General features: G+C 34.1%; 2 protein-coding genes and 1 non-coding gene across 8 annotated transcripts; all 3 read right to left on the reverse strand.

Annotated features, from left to right (window-relative positions):
- Window positions 1-4,480, reverse strand: LOC133289597 (uncharacterized). 4 transcript variants are annotated; one of them, XM_061487579.1, is made up of 6 exons: window positions 4,299-4,480; window positions 3,602-3,630; window positions 3,397-3,509; window positions 1,778-1,943; window positions 1,188-1,461; window positions 1-660 (listed from the first exon to the last, which is right to left on the reverse strand). In XM_061487579.1, the coding sequence occupies exons 1-6, from the start codon at window positions 4,350-4,352 to the stop codon at window positions 469-471; spliced, it is 828 nt and encodes a 275-aa protein (XP_061343563.1). In that variant the 5' UTR covers window positions 4,353-4,480; the 3' UTR covers window positions 1-468. The 4 variants fall into 4 exon arrangements, with proteins under 4 accessions (XP_061343563.1, XP_061343564.1, XP_061343562.1 ...); XM_061487580.1 differs by having other exon boundaries at window positions 1,778-1,940; window positions 3,397-3,480; window positions 3,591-3,630; XM_061487578.1 differs by having other exon boundaries at window positions 3,397-3,480; window positions 3,591-3,630.
- A 447-nt stretch (window positions 4,481-4,927) lies between these two features.
- TRNAV-CAC (transfer RNA valine (anticodon CAC)) lies at window positions 4,928-5,001 on the reverse strand. The gene has a single exon. It is a non-coding gene; the product is annotated as a tRNA-Val (tRNA).
- A 486-nt stretch (window positions 5,002-5,487) lies between these two features.
- Window positions 5,488-12,829, reverse strand: LOC133289562 (folylpolyglutamate synthase-like). Of its 3 annotated transcripts, none has more exons than XM_061487532.1 (16): window positions 12,543-12,829; window positions 12,237-12,382; window positions 12,089-12,154; window positions 11,759-11,868; window positions 11,366-11,426; window positions 10,949-11,032; window positions 10,782-10,835; window positions 10,574-10,634; window positions 10,238-10,284; window positions 10,036-10,113; window positions 9,394-9,558; window positions 9,012-9,308; window positions 7,879-7,957; window positions 7,477-7,629; window positions 6,330-6,484; window positions 5,488-5,995 (listed from the first exon to the last, which is right to left on the reverse strand). In XM_061487532.1, exons 1-16 carry the CDS (start codon window positions 12,553-12,555, stop codon window positions 5,936-5,938), a joined length of 1,629 nt encoding a protein of 542 aa, XP_061343516.1. In that variant the 5' UTR covers window positions 12,556-12,829; the 3' UTR covers window positions 5,488-5,935. The 3 variants fall into 3 exon arrangements, with proteins under 3 accessions (XP_061343516.1, XP_061343517.1, XP_061343515.1); XM_061487533.1 differs by having other exon boundaries at window positions 10,779-10,835; window positions 12,543-12,828; XM_061487531.1 differs by having other exon boundaries at window positions 6,330-6,481; window positions 10,779-10,835; window positions 12,543-12,826.
- Between the last annotated feature and the right edge of the window lie 6,831 nt (window positions 12,830-19,660).

Below are 19,660 nucleotides of genomic sequence, written 5' to 3' on the forward strand. Positions count from 1 at the left end.
TTAAAAGAATCCCTAACTGCACTTAAAAATAACAACATGCAATCGGGTCATCAAGGAAGGGATATTACAATATCACCTATAGTACAGGAAGTTGCCTTTACTTCACGCAAAACAGCAACTTCGCGCTTAAAAAAAAAAGGTTTTGTTGACGGAGTATATTTACACAAATATGCAAACATTTAGAACAGACACTAGTTACTACAGTCAATGATTTGTTCTTCCCCTTCTAAAATATTGGTCTTGCACAAGGCTATAGGCCAAAATGATACGGACACTCAGACCGAGCTCATACAGAAATTGGACTCCTCTCTCTGCAATTCTTCTCGATTCCATTCTAGTAAATCCAAAAACCACAAACCCCTTCTGCAGCATGACAATTCCACTCACTTCTTGAGCAAAGTTAGCCAACGGAGTGAGCTAACAATGATAGTGTTTAGGTCTTATTCTTCACTACTGCAACGCATTTAGCTACGCAAAGAACCAAACCTTGATGAACACCGCCAAACCAATTTGCAAGAAAAATGCGGCAATTATTGCCACTGAAAGATCATTTCCTTCTATATAAGACCTCAGGTTTAAGGCAACAAAGCTAGCCGAGGCAACACCAGTAAGGATTATTATAATCCACCGAAGAATCTCAACTGGAATTATCAACAGAAACTGAAAGTATCCCAAGAAATATGAATTAGATAGTAACATGAAAGACTACACAAAATTAAAACATAATTAGCTAGCTAATGCTGAAATTTCCTGTCACAACTGATAAATATTCAGTTTGGACATCGAAAATAAATCATATTTTATGATTACACAAAATATATGTGAAAAGAAGTCATGGTTATCCAATCTTGGCTCAGATAATACGATATTATTATTATCACTATGCTGAATAGAAACACGAAAAAATTCATTGGACCTTGATCCATCCTTTGCAATCTTATTGCCCCCTGAGCCTTGGTTCTAAATTGTACTCGCGAGGGATGTGAGTTTGAGCCCGAAGGTCCTTTGACCTGTGGCTGTGATAAAGGATTGCCTCACTTTGTTGAGGCAGTGTCCGTGCCAATTTTCCCCTTCAGGCCCACATCCCCCACATTGGATACATGGACGAGAACATAAAAATAGATTTGTGAAATATTGTAGTATATATAATTACACAATTTGCCACATTGGAGAAAGAAAAAACTTACAGAGGAGATGATGAAAATGGTGAGGGAATAGCCCCACATACACCAAAACCTTATAAGGCTAGCATTTGAACCCATATACTGAAGGAAGAAGTAGTATGCCACTGGGACAACAATTGCATAGCCATAAATGGAGCATGCGGCCATATTCAAATAGCTGACATCAAAGCTCCAAGAAGTACTGTTATCTGCATGTTTTTTCATAAGGAACGTAGCAAGATTTCCAAATGAGGCAAGTACAAAAACCAATGTTGTTGCAATCCATATAAGCCCATATCTATAATAACAGAAAAAGATTGCACTATTAGTGTTAGATACTCATTAATAGCACAATTCATGCTTTTGAGAGAAGGATGCTGAAAATCTGGTATAAGTTCAGAAATGTCTCCCATAACTTCCCAAATATCTCTGGAAAAGAAGAGACAGGGAACAGGAAGCAAAATAACAGGCATTTGCCTAAAAATGTTCATGGTAACAGGTCAATAAAATTAAAAAATTCCCAAGTACCATATATAAATATGTACTCCAAATGAGTATCTCTATTTTGGTAATTGAAAGTATAGAAGAACTAGAGTAAAAAACGCAGAACGCACAAATCAGGGTTAGCATCTATTGTGCTGAAAAAGTCTCCACCAAATGGATTCAAGGAACTTATCAATCTGGATAGGACAACATCCGTATCTACATCGAAATACTGTGTGTAAGATGAGACACTAAAGAATCCCCTCCAGTTGTTTGTTGGTTGTTGTTCAAAAGCTTCTACATGGATGAGCAAACCAAAGATTAATTAATGACATTATTATATCAAAAAACGAAAATGAAAATACAAATGGCAGCTATTCTCAAGTCTGATGAAACTAAACCAATCAGGGATGTAAATCTTGGTCAAAGATGAAAGTAAAATCAAGATCATAACACTTAAGATTCACAATTATAAGTTGAATAAAGCCATAATTAATATTGTTTGGTGTTTGGTTATGGTGTTATATTGATTTATACAAATAGTAGCAGACTGTAAATGTCATTAATGATTTGTGCTTATATCTAGGGAAAAACACTTCTCCTTTCACAGGAGAAGTGTGTTCTTATGCGATAGACACAGAAAATTTTTGTTTAATTTTTTATTTTGTTTTTCAAAAATACATGGTGGGCCCCACCATGGTTTACTGTCTGCGGGAGAAGAGAAAGTGTTCCTGTTGTATGAGAGCCTCAAACTCCTATATCTAATGTCAGTGAACATCATTAAAACAAAGTAAAAAAAAAATTAATTACGATATATGGAGATCAGTAAGATACTATATAGATGCGCATTTTCTTGGTTTCCAGGCGATTGGTCCTCACTAATTGAAAGCAAGTACATATTAAACATAATAAAATTGTATAAAATAGGTCAAAGACTTGTAAATGTTAATTTGTTTTAACAAGAGGGAATTGATTGATAATTATGTCATATTGAAAAAAATAAGAAAACAATTTTTAAACAAAAACTCAACCTAATATATATCATTTAATTAGTCAATTATAATTCCTTTTAACCAAAAGAAGCACTCGTGACGCAAGTGTACAGAGAAAATAAAATTTTATTTTACTAAGAGACAGCATGAAAGTTTTTCTCTTTAAGTAGCATAAGGCAAAAGAGGTCAAAATAAAATATAACTTATCTCATTAGAATGTCATTAGAATGTTAGGTTGAAAATGGAAATAAAATACTTATAGTTTGAAAATTTTAAGACAACCACAGTCAAGCAGTTCAAATTGGCTTCAAACCTGGAAAGAAAAAGAAAAAAAAGAAGAAATTCTCAACATCATACATGGAAGTATGAAAACAGCTAATAAACACATGTAAGATTACAAGATGAACATATCAAATAAACTACAGAATATGCTAGCTCTCTCCCCCAGTCAATAGCTGAGTAAAGGCAGGCCTGGGATTATAATTTTCTTTTTCTACAATTTCAAAATAGTTGACAATGAAAGGAAAATGAGAACTAATTTAGATGATGTAACACATATATTGGTAATTTCTAAGATAGCTAAAACTAAACAAAGTAAAAATGATCTCCGCACCAGTCATCAATTCATTATAAAGTATATACTGGTTGTCATCAGGAAACAGCCATGGACTGCAAATATATTGTCAAATCATTAAAAAGAAAAAAGAATAAAAGACCAGACACAGAAACAACTATCTCAATGTCACTCAATAACATACCAGGAGGACTGCCAAGAGTTTGATATCCTCGTCCTCCGGCTCCTCCATTGTTAGGAGGGAATATTTGCATATTTGCACCAGGGACTACATGTATGTTCATAAGCATTATGTTTAAGGGGAACTCAAACTTTAAAAGTAGAAAAGAATAGACGCCTCAATATAAGAAACAAAAATTCAAATCAATAACTCCATACCCTCATGTTTCGTGGTATTATTTTCTTCAGCTATGACAGCCTGAACATCAAACAGGATAAGCGCAGAACCAAAAATAGTGAAATAAATTAGAATATATTTAAAAGAACTCGTTACTAACAAAAAAAGAACAGTAACTTAGATCAGACAAGTTCACGAACGAACAAAATAACTTTTACTATGTATTTATTATAAGAAGAACCATTAAATTTAAAATCAAAAGGATGGGAAAGATAGAGAATAATGAAGGCATAAGATAGCGAGATCAATTTAATGTAGAATCATACCCATAAGCATATTTAACAGAGTTAATAAGGATGCAGCAAGTGCAAGTTCTCCTACTTATAACAGAAATGAGTTTGCTGCTCTTGCCATTTTATCATTACATGATTTACTAATTTTCGTTAATACTTTCCTAATAATCTGAACCACTGTTACCTATAGCAGTGGTCCTACTCCGAGTGGAGAACTGAGATTGCCATCAAAATGACACTAGCATCAGAAACGAAAGCTAAATTGAAGTTCCTCTTCTCTTTCCACAATTTTATTTTATTTTTTCTCCAATGACCTTAATTCCTATAAATAAATAAAAAGTATGAGATCAATTTTCTGCACCGATGATCAAGCATGCAAGGAATAAATTAAAGCAATAATGGCATATGAATAGCATAAATAAACGATTAAAGAAAGGAAAAACGAAAGAAGCTCACAGGAACTGAACCGAGCAAGTGGCTAGTGGAAAGGCCGGTGTAAGATTCCTCCATGGAATACAATACAATGCAGAGAAAGCAACGCGCGACAAAACCTCGTTAGTTCAAACAACCATCGGAAACTTCCGAGTCAGAATTGGAATAGAGCCCTAGCTAGATAGCAGAAGAAATAAACGGTTGCTTTTTCGTACATTGGAAGGAAGACTGCAACAAAATACCGTGCTCTCTGATGCACAGAATTGGACCCCACCTTCAAATTTTTAATTCGCACTTTCGCAGGGGCCCACACGCACGACGCACCCTTTTTCTCCTTTTTTTTTTTTTTAAAAAAAAAAAAAAAAAAAATATATATATATATATATATATATATATATATATATATTATTATTATTATTATTTGCGCGTTCCCTAGTACAGGAACCTCGCTTTCCAACGAGGCTCACGTGATTGGGCTCCAAGAAGGGGCCAGGTGTATGGGCTCCGGATCTTTTGATTCAGCTTTTCAACGGATGACCACGTGCATAGAATGTGGGTTAAGATATCAAATTGGATATAGATTGGGCTCATTGGGGCCCAATCCATGCATTTGACAAAATTTAAAAAATGGTTACAATATTCTTTGACATCTGTGTCTGAGCCCGGGTTCGAACCGGGGACCTCTAGTGTGTGAGACTAGCGTGATAACCAACTACACCACCCAGACAAGTTGACAGAATATTTCATATAAATAGTATTGTTCAATAAAAGTTACATAAATTGGTGTTGGTCAAAGTCAACAATGGGTTGCTTGCACGTGGTGTTATTATGTTGCTCGGTTGTGGTAGCACCTTCTCCTTACCTGTCACCCAGTTTTATTGGATTAATTTTATGTAAATTTCGCTAATTATCTGATCTTATTCTCTGTTTAATAAAATTCACATGAAATTCAGGTCTTAAAAAATGTGCGGCTATTTTTTATTTTTTTGAACTATCTAGAATTTATGCATACTTCATCAAATAATGTGTAATAAACTAATAATGGACTACAGAAGTTAGCATGTTGAAAAGAGTGTTGCAATTTATTCCAGTTTATGTCATCTTACCGTCCATCATCATCCATAGCCGCTGCTTCATGCATTCAGAAAGAATCAATCACACTTGCTATCATTGAATTTTAAAATATTATAAACTACCTCCCAAAATGAGGCAACTTACAAAGAAAGAAACCAGTACTGATTAGTCTAACTTATTCTTCATTTTATAGGTTTGGACATATTACAAAAACCTTGAATATTGTGAAAATGTTACTTAAAAAACATATATATAGAAGGTGAAAACGTGAGACCTATATTTCTGGGTCAGGACACAGCTTTCTAAACAACAATAATTACCATACGGTTAAAATGAATCCACATTTTCTTTGAAGAAAGTGACCATCCTTAGGATGAACCAATGGACTGGATTTATCAAATGTCCAAAGCTGTTGTTCATGACATTCTGTTGGGACTTTCAGAACCAAAGTGCACTAGCTTTGCAATGGACCGTGTAAATGCCAGAGAAAACTCACTAGGAATACCGTCGTGAATACTAGCACTTCATGTGTTTCGAAATTAGAATGGATGCCATTCTTGAAGGAAACTTCAAATTTGCCCAACGAATCACTTCTTGGCTAATTTCAACACGTCACCAACAAGATGTAAAGAACCAGTAACAAGGACCTGATGTATCAGCCAGACAAATTTGCAGTCAGATTTCTATACTAGGCTTGTATACAATAATTCAGATTGACAAAGAGCAATCATTTTCATCATTAAGTGTTACAAGTAGTAGAACAAAAAATAGTGAAAATTGTAAGCCGAATATGTTCACAATATACAACCGTGTATCAAGTCTTTCAAGTACAACAAGAATTAGTTAAAAATGTGAGTTATATGGTGAGAAAAGTTACAATAATGTGTATCAAGTGCACGTTATATTAGATAGAATTTCATCATTAAATTTCTTATTTTGTTATATGAGATATTTGCTATTCTCTAGTGTAATTTATGTTACCTGAAAACGAACTGACTGATTTTGTCGCACTCTGTCCCTGAGCCATTTGATTGCCATTGGCAATGAGGAAAACACTGCGCTGTGTTCACAATTACTGGCACTCATTTCCATATCATCTTTTAGTTCTTCAGAAACAATGTCAGTACTTTTACCTGCTAAGCCAAGTCATCACAAACAGATTAAAGACAGAAAATATTCTAAAGCTCTAACTTAAAAGACAGAGAGAAGAAAAAAGCAAAAAGATGAGTAGAAAAGAGACATTGCAATTCTCTCCTCATGCAGTAGATCTCAATGAACTCACAATAGGAGTCCTCTTGGGAGAAAGTTGGAGTAAAAACTAGTAAGGAGAATATGACAGAAATTCTCCTGTAGTGGTCTGATCATGTGGGAAGAAGGTAGTCTGATTAAAAGGGGGTAGAAAAGGATCAAAGCAAACTTTTTTTTTAACCATTAAACTCACCAGGGATTTAGATAGAAGACAGCATCACCTAATGCGGTAGCATTGCAACAGAAATTCAAAACTTGAACATGACCAGACTCCAAATGTTTTTATTGAAAAATTGGTTTTTGAAAAAGCCCAGTGGCATCAAAGTATCATTTAGCCAACCTCATCTAGTCAGATAAGACTTGGATTTGTTGTTGAAGAGTTAAATTAGTTAATCATGGGCCAGACAGCCAATGGAGACAGACAATGCCAAAACAAATTTAGTAGACTTGGGTTAGTGAGTATGCTAAGTATACAAATTTAGGCAATCAACTCAAAGGCCAGAGTAGGGCTTACTTAATTGCACATAACCAAAAGAGCTCCAAAAGTAAGTAATGAATGTATTAGCGGCACCCCTAATGTCATCCCCTCTATTTTTTTCTCTCCAGTCTCCACGAGAAAATTTCTCTTGCTATTCTCTCGAGTCTTTTTGGCCTATTAGTTCAACCTCACAAGTTCAGATTTTTACTAAAAGAAACAGGACAAGAGTTAGCTAGTACATCCTAGACAGTTTTAGACACAGACTAGAATCTGCACCTGTTAGCTGCCATCAACAGTTATGGTTCTAACTTCTAACTATTCCACAGCTACAAATCAGTCTCAAATAATCAAATTCGTAAATCTGAATTATGGACATATAATTTGTAAGTCACTAATCAATACCTTTGTTGCCTTGCATAAGATTTTCCCACACTTTTTGAAGAGTGAACTGCCATGACAGATCTACTTTAGAATCAGTCAATGTTAATTCCTGGGATCCAACTTTGTTATACACAGATAAACTTGGTACAAAGAGCGCCTTCTTGAAGTAGACACCTACAATTTCAATTTAATTATTACTTTATTCCATGGACAAAGAATACTTTCTTCAGAAAAAAAATAGTCACTGGAAAAAAATATTTTGCATTACTTTTTCTCCTGATAGACATAAATAATCACAGAATTAATGGAGGAGAAACCCACTTATTTGCAAAATATTATTAATCTTTAGAACTTTTTTAATCATCTTTGGACTAAGCCATTATTGGGATAATCATGTTCTAGCAAAATCCAGAGACTACTGACCATGATCAGCACATGTTTTCATCAGGGGAGGAAGAAGCAACTGAGGATCTCGTACAGTTAAACAATTGAACAGCAATATCTGCAAGAAATTCAGTGACTTCAACTCAAAAAGTGTCATGAAAAAATGAAGCACGAATTTTGATTGAAAAAACAATACTAATGGTTCTGCTCTTATCTCGGGTGCTTTTTTTTTTTTTGGTTTCCCAAGGTATCCTCCAGCCGAAGACTAATCCTTTTGAGGTGGGAGATCACATTAAGTGGGTAAACCTCTCCCAACAAAACCTTTTCCATACACACAGCTAGGAATCGAACACCTGTCAACATGCTTAAGGAACCCAGTTATCTACCAACTGTGTTGGGCTTTGTTGGTATCTCAGGTGCTTTTAATTATTAAAGAAAAAAAAATTAAAAGACAGCTGATGGCATATGATTTTCCTGAGAAGTGAAATGCCATGAATCAATAGATGTCAAGCAAAAACATAGAAATGGGGTGTTTCATATCAAAGATTGAAACACATTTGTGTCTCATTTCTTTTGAGAATGCAACTTAGTTTAATGGTCTCTCTTGTAAAAGAGTAAAGAGTTCAGGTACATAACATCTCATGGGTGATTTAGTTAAGGTTAGCTTTAAACTGATATCCAAAAAGAAGATTGTGGTAAGCTTACCAAGAAGGTCAATTAACCTGTCTCAAATTACATACCTCAGAAAGATAAGGTCTAGGAAGTTTGAAGAAATTGATAATCTGTATTTTTATGGTTCCTATTAAGAGTAATCTATGGAGCACCCCCTACCGTCGCAAAGTCTGGAGCCTTGTGCACCGGGGACTTACCCTTTACTAAGAGTAATCTACATGCCTAAAAATAAGGTTAAACACTTGACTGGCTACCTGAATGGTGATTTTCTAACTAAAGCATCAGATATTACTAAACATTAGTTATTCGTAGTTCAAATATCTGTACAGGGATTCAACCAAAAAAATAAATAAAATTATCTGTGGATGGGACATACTCAATTGAACATATATTGCATAATTTTAATGTACAGTGACATATCCAACTTTAACTTATAAGCTTATATGTGCTTAAATTTCAATAATAGCTACTTAAAGTAAGATTTTAAATCTATATTCTACCGGAGTGGATTTTCTCTGGGCTCCTCTTTCCCCATGGTGCATCTTCACTACTTCATGTAAGAATTTAGAATTATCAGGTTGCTGATTAAACAAGGTTTGATCCGGGTTGTATTCTTTAATGGCAAGAGAAAACCATCTTGCACATACTTCCATGCTTTCAGGACTATGAGCCCCATCTAAAAAGAAAACAAGTTCATTTGATCTTTCACTCTTTATGTGTTGGTCAGGAACAATCTGAGCCCTTCCTTGCAAACTTGCACTTGTTAAACCTTTTATGAACTGCTCTGGCAATGTGTTCTTCATGCAGGTAGATGAATCATTTCATCAGTAAACCATAAAAAAAAAAAAAAAAAATGTAAAAAGAACTACTTTTAGAACTTACTGTTTGTTCCAAATAAGTGTCTCCAAGATGCCCAGTCCTTTTCAGCCAAGTAGAACACAGTGCAATGGCAAGACCAGCATTTAGATATTGGTGCTCACCTTCAAGACCAAGTCTTAAACCATTTAGCAATTTGGCATCTAATGGAGATGCCACTTGTAGAGGTACCTGGAGTTAGCAAGATTTGCTCAGCAGATTGAATGCAAGGACCAAAGAGTAAAACATTTTCAATGAGGGCAACCAGAAAAGCTATTTGGATTTAATGTGATCTATACCCTTCCTTTCAGAAGATCATTGATCAATGGAGAAGTGCACAAAGTATGAAGACACAACTTGACAAAATGAAATATGACTATGACATGACATTCTCAATCAGATTGAAAGTGTTTTCCTCTTTCCAAGATAATCCAAAATATCTCAACAATGAAGTTTTAATATTATAGCATCCTTTGACAGAATAAACAATTGCTATTGAACTCATCACATAGCATAATAAATTTGCATTTCTAATCCTGAACAAACAAGTGTCAAATTGTACCCTTTTACTTGATATTCACCTGCCAATATTATAAGATTACGCAAAGTGATGAGTCATTCAAATTTATTTCAGAATAAGCAAAACAGCCTACGAAAGAACATACTTACATTTAATTGAGAAGCCTTCTCTTCAAGTACACGCATTGCTTCGTCAGGCTGAGGCACTGTAAAAGCTGGAATCCGCTCCTAGCAAACAAACCAACAAATAGATAAAAGGAATTTATTAGGAAGATAGCGCACACTGTTGATAGACATCAAAAGAATCATTCTTCTTGAAAAGAAGAAGAAAATATTCTACTCCGAAAAATACCTTGAATATACCTGCCTTCTCACCAGCAATTTCTCCAAGCGTATTCCCTGTTAATAAAATCCAGAATAAGTAAATCCTACTCGCTGAACCACTTAGTGGCATTGCAACATTATGTTCAACCATATTCTGACACTGCATGTATATTATATCAATTATTTAGGAAACAATCACTTCGCAAAAATATAAAGATAAATCTACGTATAAAGATTTTCCTCAACCTTATTATCGTAAAATCAGAGTTTTATGGGGATGGAGTGGTTTAATTTAAATTAAAATAATTTCATACGGCATGCATTAAATTAGCAATTACCTAGAATTTAAAAATAGAAAACTAACCAAGAATCTCCATGTGGTCATACCCAAGGGAAGTTATTCCACACACAATAGGTGCCTGAACCTGAAATATGAACACATCTAACTGAGTTTGTTCCTAGATATTAACTTCATAGAAAATATAATACTAATATCAAGATTCAATACTCAAGCAGTCTTATAGTGTTAGAGGCCAACAGAATTCTGCTGAAATGAAAATTATGAATACCACATTTGTTGCATCATATTTTCCACCTAATCCAACCTCCATTATAGCAACATCTACCTGCATAAATATTGAAAATACAGCTACTTTTATTTCTTAATAACAACATACACAAAAAAATTGTATATCCACGGAACAAGATTGCATAGAAATTTAAAGCAGAGGAATCAAACCTGCTCTGCGGCAAATATCTTAAAGGCAAGTAAAGCAAGGAAGCGAAAATAGGGAGGCATTGGAACATTTTCATCAGTTTTTTCCTGGGCACCACCAAAAATGAGAAAGCAGTTACGTTATCACTATGAGCAAGCACATCAAGTTACAAACGTTGACTAAGAGAATGTAACATCACTTAGAAGTGATCACTATAATTAGCAGAAAATATTCTTTTTGTTACTCTCAAGAGTAACTAGCAGACTAATTTACAGAATTGTAAAGCTAAGTTGGAATAAGTAACCAGTAGTGCAAATATAGTATAAGGCAAATTATTTTTGGTTCAAGATAAAAATTGAGAAAAGGATGACCTGGTTTTCTACCCGATTAAAACTTTTGCCCATACAAATTCAAATGATATATTTATGCCAGAAACATACCTTTAGTCTATCATAACACCACCAGAAATATGCCAAAAATTTCTCTTCACAGATTTCCATTCTGCAGAAGCCACAAAAATAATGCCAATTAATCAAAGAACTGTAATGAAGTTGCAACTATAGGCACAATACAATGTATTCACCTTGGTTTGTAAAATTTAGTAAAATAACAAAAGAAACGCTTCTAAAGAATAATTTCGGTAATCAAACAAGTGTAGTACTAACAAAATTATCAGAATTCAGAAGCTTAATCAGTATGCACCCTGGACAAAGCAGAGATGACCGACACATAATGGAGATCAAAGAATTGAAAATAGCGAATGAATTCAATCACAAATTGATGAATGCATAGGAAAAGGCAATAAAACCAGCATATGAATCGGAAGCACTCACCCATCTAAACGAAATCTTTCTCGGATATCAATGAGGTGAGGAGATGTGAAGAGCCCAGTGTGAAAACCACAGTTACGTAATATAGATTCTGTGAAGGTGCATGTAGATCCCTACGGAACCACAGTTCAAAAGAACAATTTTCATCATTACAATGAGAATAAATATACTATAATTCTGAGCATAGAATTAGAAATCCATAGTTAAACTTCTCTTTAACTATAAGAAGCCACAAACTACCAGCCACACATCAATCATTGCAGGAAATAAATTGAACTTCTTATGATGGCTTCATTTCCAAGCAACCGCCAAGTTTAAGCTAGGGGGAAGTACCTTCCCTTTGGTACCAGCCACGTGGATAATCTTCATATTTGAAATCGGCTCCTCCAAATCTAGCATCTATGGAGTTGCACACCTTTCTAAACATCAGCAATCCCAACAAATTAACCAAATATTCACACCCAATTCACAAACTTTTTACCTTTAGGTACTCAAATAGCATGCTGAACTGATCCCCCATATTGCTACTATCAGCACGTGTGCGTCTAGTGATCAAAGAGGATAAGGCATCCAATGCTTCTTCATACGGAGTCAAAGATGAAGATTTCGGGGACCCATTACCACCTTCTGCAAAAGAAAAGACCCCACGATAACAAAAAGAGAGAGAGAGATAAAAATCAAAACTTTAACTTGAGTTGAAGCAACCCAGAAGCGAGAGAACGAACATTAGACTAAAACGACTGAAATATGAAGTTTGACAGTATAGATAGAGATGAATAGGGAATACCATGTTCAGCCATGACGATTGAGGTTTGAATTCTGAATCAAACAGAAAGTGTCAGAATTGTGAAGCAGATAGAAGAGTGAAAAATAGAGAGTGGGGTTGAGATTGAAAGACTGAAAGGGGATAGAAAAAAGCGTTGTCTTTTGTGCTATGCGTCTTAGTTTAATTCCATTTATTTATTTTGTTTTGGCCAATTGGCGTTGTTGGAGAGAACTATAAGAGAAGCATAACTATAGGTACTCTCTCTCTCTCCTCTGTGGCAGGGTGTAGTGTCCCAGTTGCTTGAAACAGTTGTGTTCGTAATTCCTAATACTACGAATTATGATGATTGATTGATGCATCCTCGTCCTCATCCTCATCCTCATCAATGGTTTTTTGTTTTGCCACCTCACAGAATGTAAGCACTGAACTGAAAACTCAAATCGGCTATTATAGAATATAATCATCGCTAGGTTGCTTTTTGGTTCTAATGTAATATTTGAAGCAAACAATGCAATTTCATTAAATTGGAATATGAATTTTGTTCCAATTACGTAGTTTGATACAATTAAGAATAAAATAACATGAAAATAATTATACAGTCTGGATCTGGAGAATAAGTATTATAAATATCCTAATAAGAAAAATAAAAGGTTTAAATTTTTTTTCTCATATATATATATATATACATATGATACTAATCGTTCACTTTTAAAGTAATAATTAAGATTAATTTACAAGCAACATAATAAAATAATTCTGTTAAAATATTTTTCCTTTTATTTAGTTGAATAATTATGGTCATATGCTTTATGATATTGATATAATATTAATTTTAAAATAAAATTTAAAATATTGAATAAACTATAAAAAGAGTACTTTAGGTGAATTTTTACATTAATTAAAGATATAATAAGAGTTTTCATACAAAAAAATAAAAAGATATAATAAGAGACTACCAAAAAAAAAAATATAATAAGAAAACTACATGGAACCGTATTCTTCAAAAATATGCAATGGGCAAAATGAATTTTTTTTTTTTTAAAAGAAGAAGAGTATTGCACAAATCACAAATGTTCGAAATGACGTTTCATTGATTTGACATTCCATTCTTTGAAATCGAACTCAGCAAATCCAATTTGTAAGTTTTAATTAAGGTCTAAATGTATTATTTTAAAAAATATAAAATTGTGTCATTTTAAATAAAAGAAAAAGATAATAAAAAAAGAGAGAATGAACAAAAAAATATAAAAGCGTTGATCTCACCTTTTTGTGAGAATAAAATGACACAACTTGTGTCATTTAAAAGGACAAATATTTTTCCCTTTGATTAATAATAAATATCTTATTCCAAAAAATAATAAGAAACAACGACTTTAATAATTTTTAGGGAAAACTTTAAAAATTCCCTCTAAGTATTTTTTAGAATCACTTACTCTGTTTTAAATTTTTTGAATTATTTATAACTTTTTTTAAAATTTCTTTATTACTTACCTCTTAAATAATAAAGAAACTTTAAGTTACGAATGTAAATAATTCAAAAATTTAAAAAGGGAATAAGTGATTTTGAAAAAATTTACATGAATTTTTTTTGAAGTTTTTCCTATTTTTTGTATTGGATATGTCATTCTACTATTCTTATTTTGTCTACTTTTCACTACCATTTTCAATACTGTTTGATTACAATTTCATCCAACGGTCGATATTTGCAATATAAAATAAAATCTTTTTTCTTCTTTCTTTCTCCTCATTTCCTCTCACACTTTTTTTCTCTCCTCCCCTTTCTCTTTTTCTCTATGACCACTACCTATACCGATCATGGTAATTAAACCCCCGATTTAAATTTACGCTTTTACAATTTTACGAACTTTTTTAATCAAAATAATTTCATCAAAATTTCAATACACTTGGCCGTCATTGTCGACATCGTCTCTAACCTCAAAAGTAATCCCATCTCTCTCTCTTTTCAGTTTCACTTTCTCTTTTTCAATCTTTGGTGAGTTATTGGTTTTCGATTCTGGAACAATATTGCTTTAGAAAATAATTAATTACTTGATTAAGGTGGGCTTTGATTTCAGCTCTTGTTATAATTCTCGTTCTTAATAAATTGCATTTGGAAACCTTAATATAAAAAATACTATGAACATTTAAAATTAAGCAATTGCAAAAAATCGAACAAGATTTAAAACACGGATAGCCAGTACAACTAAAATTGCAAGCTTATATATATATTTGAGATTAGAAGGATGTCGACGGATCATCGTAGATGTGTACAGATGCAGAGGTGGTAAACCCGATGGAAGATAATTTAAAATAAGTATAAGTATTGGTGGCAGAGGAAGAGAGGAAGGACGTGGAAGGAAGTGAAGAGAAAGAAAGAAATGAGAGAGTTTATTTTATATCGCAAATATCGATCATTGGATGAGATTGTAATCGAACGGTATTGAAAGTGGTAGACAAAATAAGAATAGGTAGAATAACATATTTTTTTTTTATATAACCAACTATTCAAAGATTAAAGTCTTCCTTAAATTCGATCTTGTTATTTTTAAAATAAAAAATAGAATATCTTGAATAACGAAAATTACAAATTACAAAGCATTACATAGATTAAATGATAATATTATATATAGACAGCTAAAAAAACAAATTACAGAGAAGCTAAAATGAGCATAAGATTTTCACCAAAAAAAAAAAAAAGAGCATATGACATTTATATCTATACAAATCGTGCGTTGGGGCTTAGATCTAACGACACTTGAAGAGGTAATCCGAACATAATTTCAAAAGTAAGAAATAGTCAAAAATAACCAATAGTAGGCAAATACTCAAGAAAACATAATGAAAATAAATCTAATATTCATATAAACAAATAGTTTAAATTAATTATTTTATTCTCCATATTATATGTACTATCATCCAAAAATCATGAATCTAACTTTTGCATCATTAAAAAAATCATGTTCCTTATTTCATTCAAAAATTATGTTTCAGTCAATTCAAAAAAGCATAGCGACTAATGGTTCTTTCATTCGCTAAGCAGAAAAAACTTTGGTCTGGTAAATATAACTTATAATTTGGGACTTATAAGAAGAAAAAATAAGTAAAATGTAATACAACAAATACAAACATATACGTTTCAAACTTCGTTGCTAGATGATAAATGGACACCGCAGCTCAGAAGTATGAATGGAAGGTCATCCAAGAAGAAAAAAATGGTCCTTTAGGGTGTGCATGACAACCTTCTCGGAATCAATTTTTTTTTAATTTCTGCTCCCGGGAACAGAAATGGATAGGAAACTCGTTTGGTAAAATCGGTTTATTTTTTTGTTCCCGGGATGAACCAGTTTATTTTTTGTGCTGGGGAACAGAAAAAAGAATCAAAAAATTTCTGTTTTTTTGATTCTGGGCACAAAATGAGAAACACTTATCTCTCTCAATTACTCTTCACCACTACCATCATCACCACCGCCACCACCATCCCGACACGACCACCACTACCATCATCGTACTACCACCACCACCTCCACGTCACCACCACCACTACCACTATTACAATTACAATCACCATCATTATCACCACACCACCACCATCATCGTAGCTATTGCCATCACCACTACCACCACCACGCTACCACTACTACCGTCATCGCCGCTACCGCAACAACCACCACCGCCACCATCACTACCATGTCATCTCCATCACCATCGTCGTAGACACTGCTGTTACCACCACCACCACCATTGCCGACATCGCTACCACCATTACCACCACTGTCGCCGCCACGACTACCATTAACATGCCACTGCCACCACTACACCACCGCCACCGGCATCATCATCACCATCGTCGCTGTCACCACCACCACCATTACCGCTGCCACTGCCACTATGTCACCATTGCCACCACTACCTCTGCCACCACTGCCATTATCACATCATTGCCACCACCACCACCACGTCGTCACCACCACACCACTACTACCACCACCATCGCCACCATTATCTCCACCATCGTTGCGGCCACTGCTGTCACCGCCAACATCACCATCATCGTCACCATCACCATCATCGCCATCACCACTACCATTGTCGTAGCTACTACCGTCACCACCACTACCACTATCATTACCACCGTCGTCGTCGCTGCTACCATGCCATCACCACTATTGCCACCGCCGCCACCACCATTACCACCACCATGACACCACCGCTACCGCCACCACCACCATAACGCCACTACTACAATCACCGCCGCCGCCGCCACCATCACCACTACACCATATGAAAAGGAAAGTGATAATCTGAAGAAAAAAAATTGCTTAATTGGAATGATTTTTTCTATTATTTATTGTGTTATCAAACGCAATTCTCATTCTCGGAATAAAATTAAAATATGTTATCAAACACATTTTTTTTCTCAAAAATTGTTCCAAGGCATAGAAATAGAAAAGAATTGTTTCTTTTCAGAAATAGTGCCAGGGAACAGAATGGTTGTCATGCACACCCTTAAAGAGCCAAGAAAAAAAATCTAAACATTCAAGCTTGGTAAAATAAATAAAGAAAAATTAATGAGCCATGGTCCATTAAAGTAAGGAGTCGTGTATGTAAAGAAAAGAAACTTAATACCAGCTGCATTACTTTCAATAGTTATATGATATTCATACAAAACATAGATTAGACGAGAATATTATATAAAGACAGCTGAAGAAACAAATTATCTAGAAGCTAAAAAGAGCATATAGCATTTATATCTCTACAAATCATGCGTTAGGGCTTAGATCTAACGACACCTGAAGAGGTACCACTCAATCCGAACATAGTTTCAACAATAAAAAATAGCAAAAATTAAAAATAAAAAATAATAATGAGTGGATAAACAGATTACTCTCAGTTTGAGTTTAAAGTTATTGCCCTATTCCCGAAAGTTCGATTTGAAGCAGTTGGCTTGCGACAGACCTATCTTAAGTTATATAAATTCAATTTGGGCTTATAATATGTCGTTGGAAAGCTTAATATGTCTAATTTAATATAGTAAAATCTTGGAATGTAATGGACTAGGGTATGTATACTAATCGTCTTTACATCTTTGAAATAGATTGTGACATTGAGGGAACTTGTGGTTATAATTCCTTGAATACAAGGAGTACATTGGAGAACATCGCTTGGAGAGGTAAGCTTTTGGTCCTTGGGGTTAATTTATCATTTGTTCCACCAGACTCCGAGGGAAGATAGTTCGTTGATATGGTATGTTGAAAATGAATTGTTATGTGATGCAAGTATATATATATATATATATATATATATATATATATATGTATGCTTGTGTGTCACACAAGACGACTTTCCTTGTGTGGAGCATGTCATTCTTGTACGTTGCATGAGATGGCTTTCCTCATGGCTCGTATGGCACAATACGACTTTCCTTGTGCAGGATATGTCCGTCATGTATAGCATGACTTTCCTTATGCTTATATTAGATGAGATAGTTGCCCTTAAGGGGGAGCATGATGTTGGGTCTCATATTTGAGGGGAAGATGTTGGAAATAATCAAGTGTGAGTGAGTAGTGGTGAAGTAAGTTCCACATAGGCTAGACATAGACCAAGTGATGACCATATAAGTGCAAAAGACCCATAAACCTACAACCTTAAGGCTTTGGGTTAAGATGTGGTGTCGGCCCACTTATTGTGGTTTATCATTTGGCCCATTGGTGGATGTACCCTTTGCAAACGGTTTAGGGCTCCCTCGTTCCATTCCTAACAGTGGTATCAGAGCTAACGATCTGGGCCAAGTGTTTGGAAGGCCTCTGCAGAAGGCTAGTGTGACCCTAATATTTGAAGAGAAAAAAAGACTTCCGCAGAAGTTGACCTTAGAGTAAGAATGATATTGGGCCTCACACTTGAGGGAGGATGTTAGAAATAATCAAGTGTGAGTGAGTGGTGGTGAAGTAAGTTCCACATAGTCTAGACATAGACCAAGTGATGACCATATAAGTGCAAAAAGACCCATAAACCTACAGCCTTAAGGTTTTGGGTTGAAATGTGGTGTCGGCCCACTTATTGTGATTTATCATTTGGCCCATTGGTGGATGTACCCTTTGCAAAAGGTTTTGGGCTCCCTCGTTCCATTCCTAACAGAGATTTGACTAGATATTACATAGAAATTACAAAGAGCATATGCTTAGTCAATAATTCCCCTAACTTCAATCTCGCCTTCGGACTCCGACTCGTACTCGTACTCTCTCCCACTCAGCCATGTTGCCAAGTATACATGTTGCCCAGTATACCTAGTCAATAATAAGTTATTTGATAGGTTATATAACTTATTTTTGGCTGTTATGTGTATTAAATGTAAATTATATTATATATATTAAAAATATTATTTAATAATCAAAACATGTCATAACTGTCAAAATCTAATATTTTTTAGAATTAACTTGTCGGAGTGTCATGTTAAGTCGTGTCGGTGTCGGTGCAACACAAGTTTCAACAATAAGTAATAGCCACACAAAAAAAAACCAATAGTAGGCAAATACTTAAGAAAACATAAAGAAAATAAGTCTAATATTCATATAAAACCAATAGTTTAAATTAATTTATTTTAATCTATTAGTTAAGGACAACGTTAATGGTTTTATATGAACTCGTAATCGCCTTGTGCCTGTTTGGAAAGTTAGGTCAAACAAATTTTTATACAAGCTCTTATAACAAAAAGAGATTTTTTTATAATGAAGAAATAAGCTAAAAGTTCCTTAGAGGAGCTTTTTTTTTAAGTTGTATCAGCTTTTTTTGAAATAAACAACTTTTGTTTTTGAAATGAACAACTTTTAAGCTAAAATTTTTATATAATCAGTAAACAACTTTTAGCTTTATTTTTAAAATTATTTTTTTTAGCTTTAGCTTAAAAGTAGCTTTTATGTTTAAAAAAAGATGTGCTAAACAGGCTAATGCCTGTTCGGATCCTCTTATTTTTAGTTTCTTTCTTCTTATAAGCAGAAGCTAGGTCAAACAAGTTTTAAGAAAAACTCTTATAATAATTTTTTTTTATAATAAAGAAGAAAGCCAAAATCTCCTAGGAGAAGTTTTTTTTTAAACTCTTATCAACTTTTCTTGAATTGTGTGCTTTTTTTGAAATGAAAAGC

Source organism: Gastrolobium bilobum, unplaced genomic scaffold (assembly GCF_033153095.1).
Source record: "Gastrolobium bilobum isolate Gb01-03AN ecotype WA unplaced genomic scaffold, APGP_CSIRO_Gbil_v1 utg937, whole genome shotgun sequence".
Classification (NCBI taxonomy): Eukaryota; Viridiplantae; Streptophyta; class Magnoliopsida; order Fabales; family Fabaceae; genus Gastrolobium; species Gastrolobium bilobum.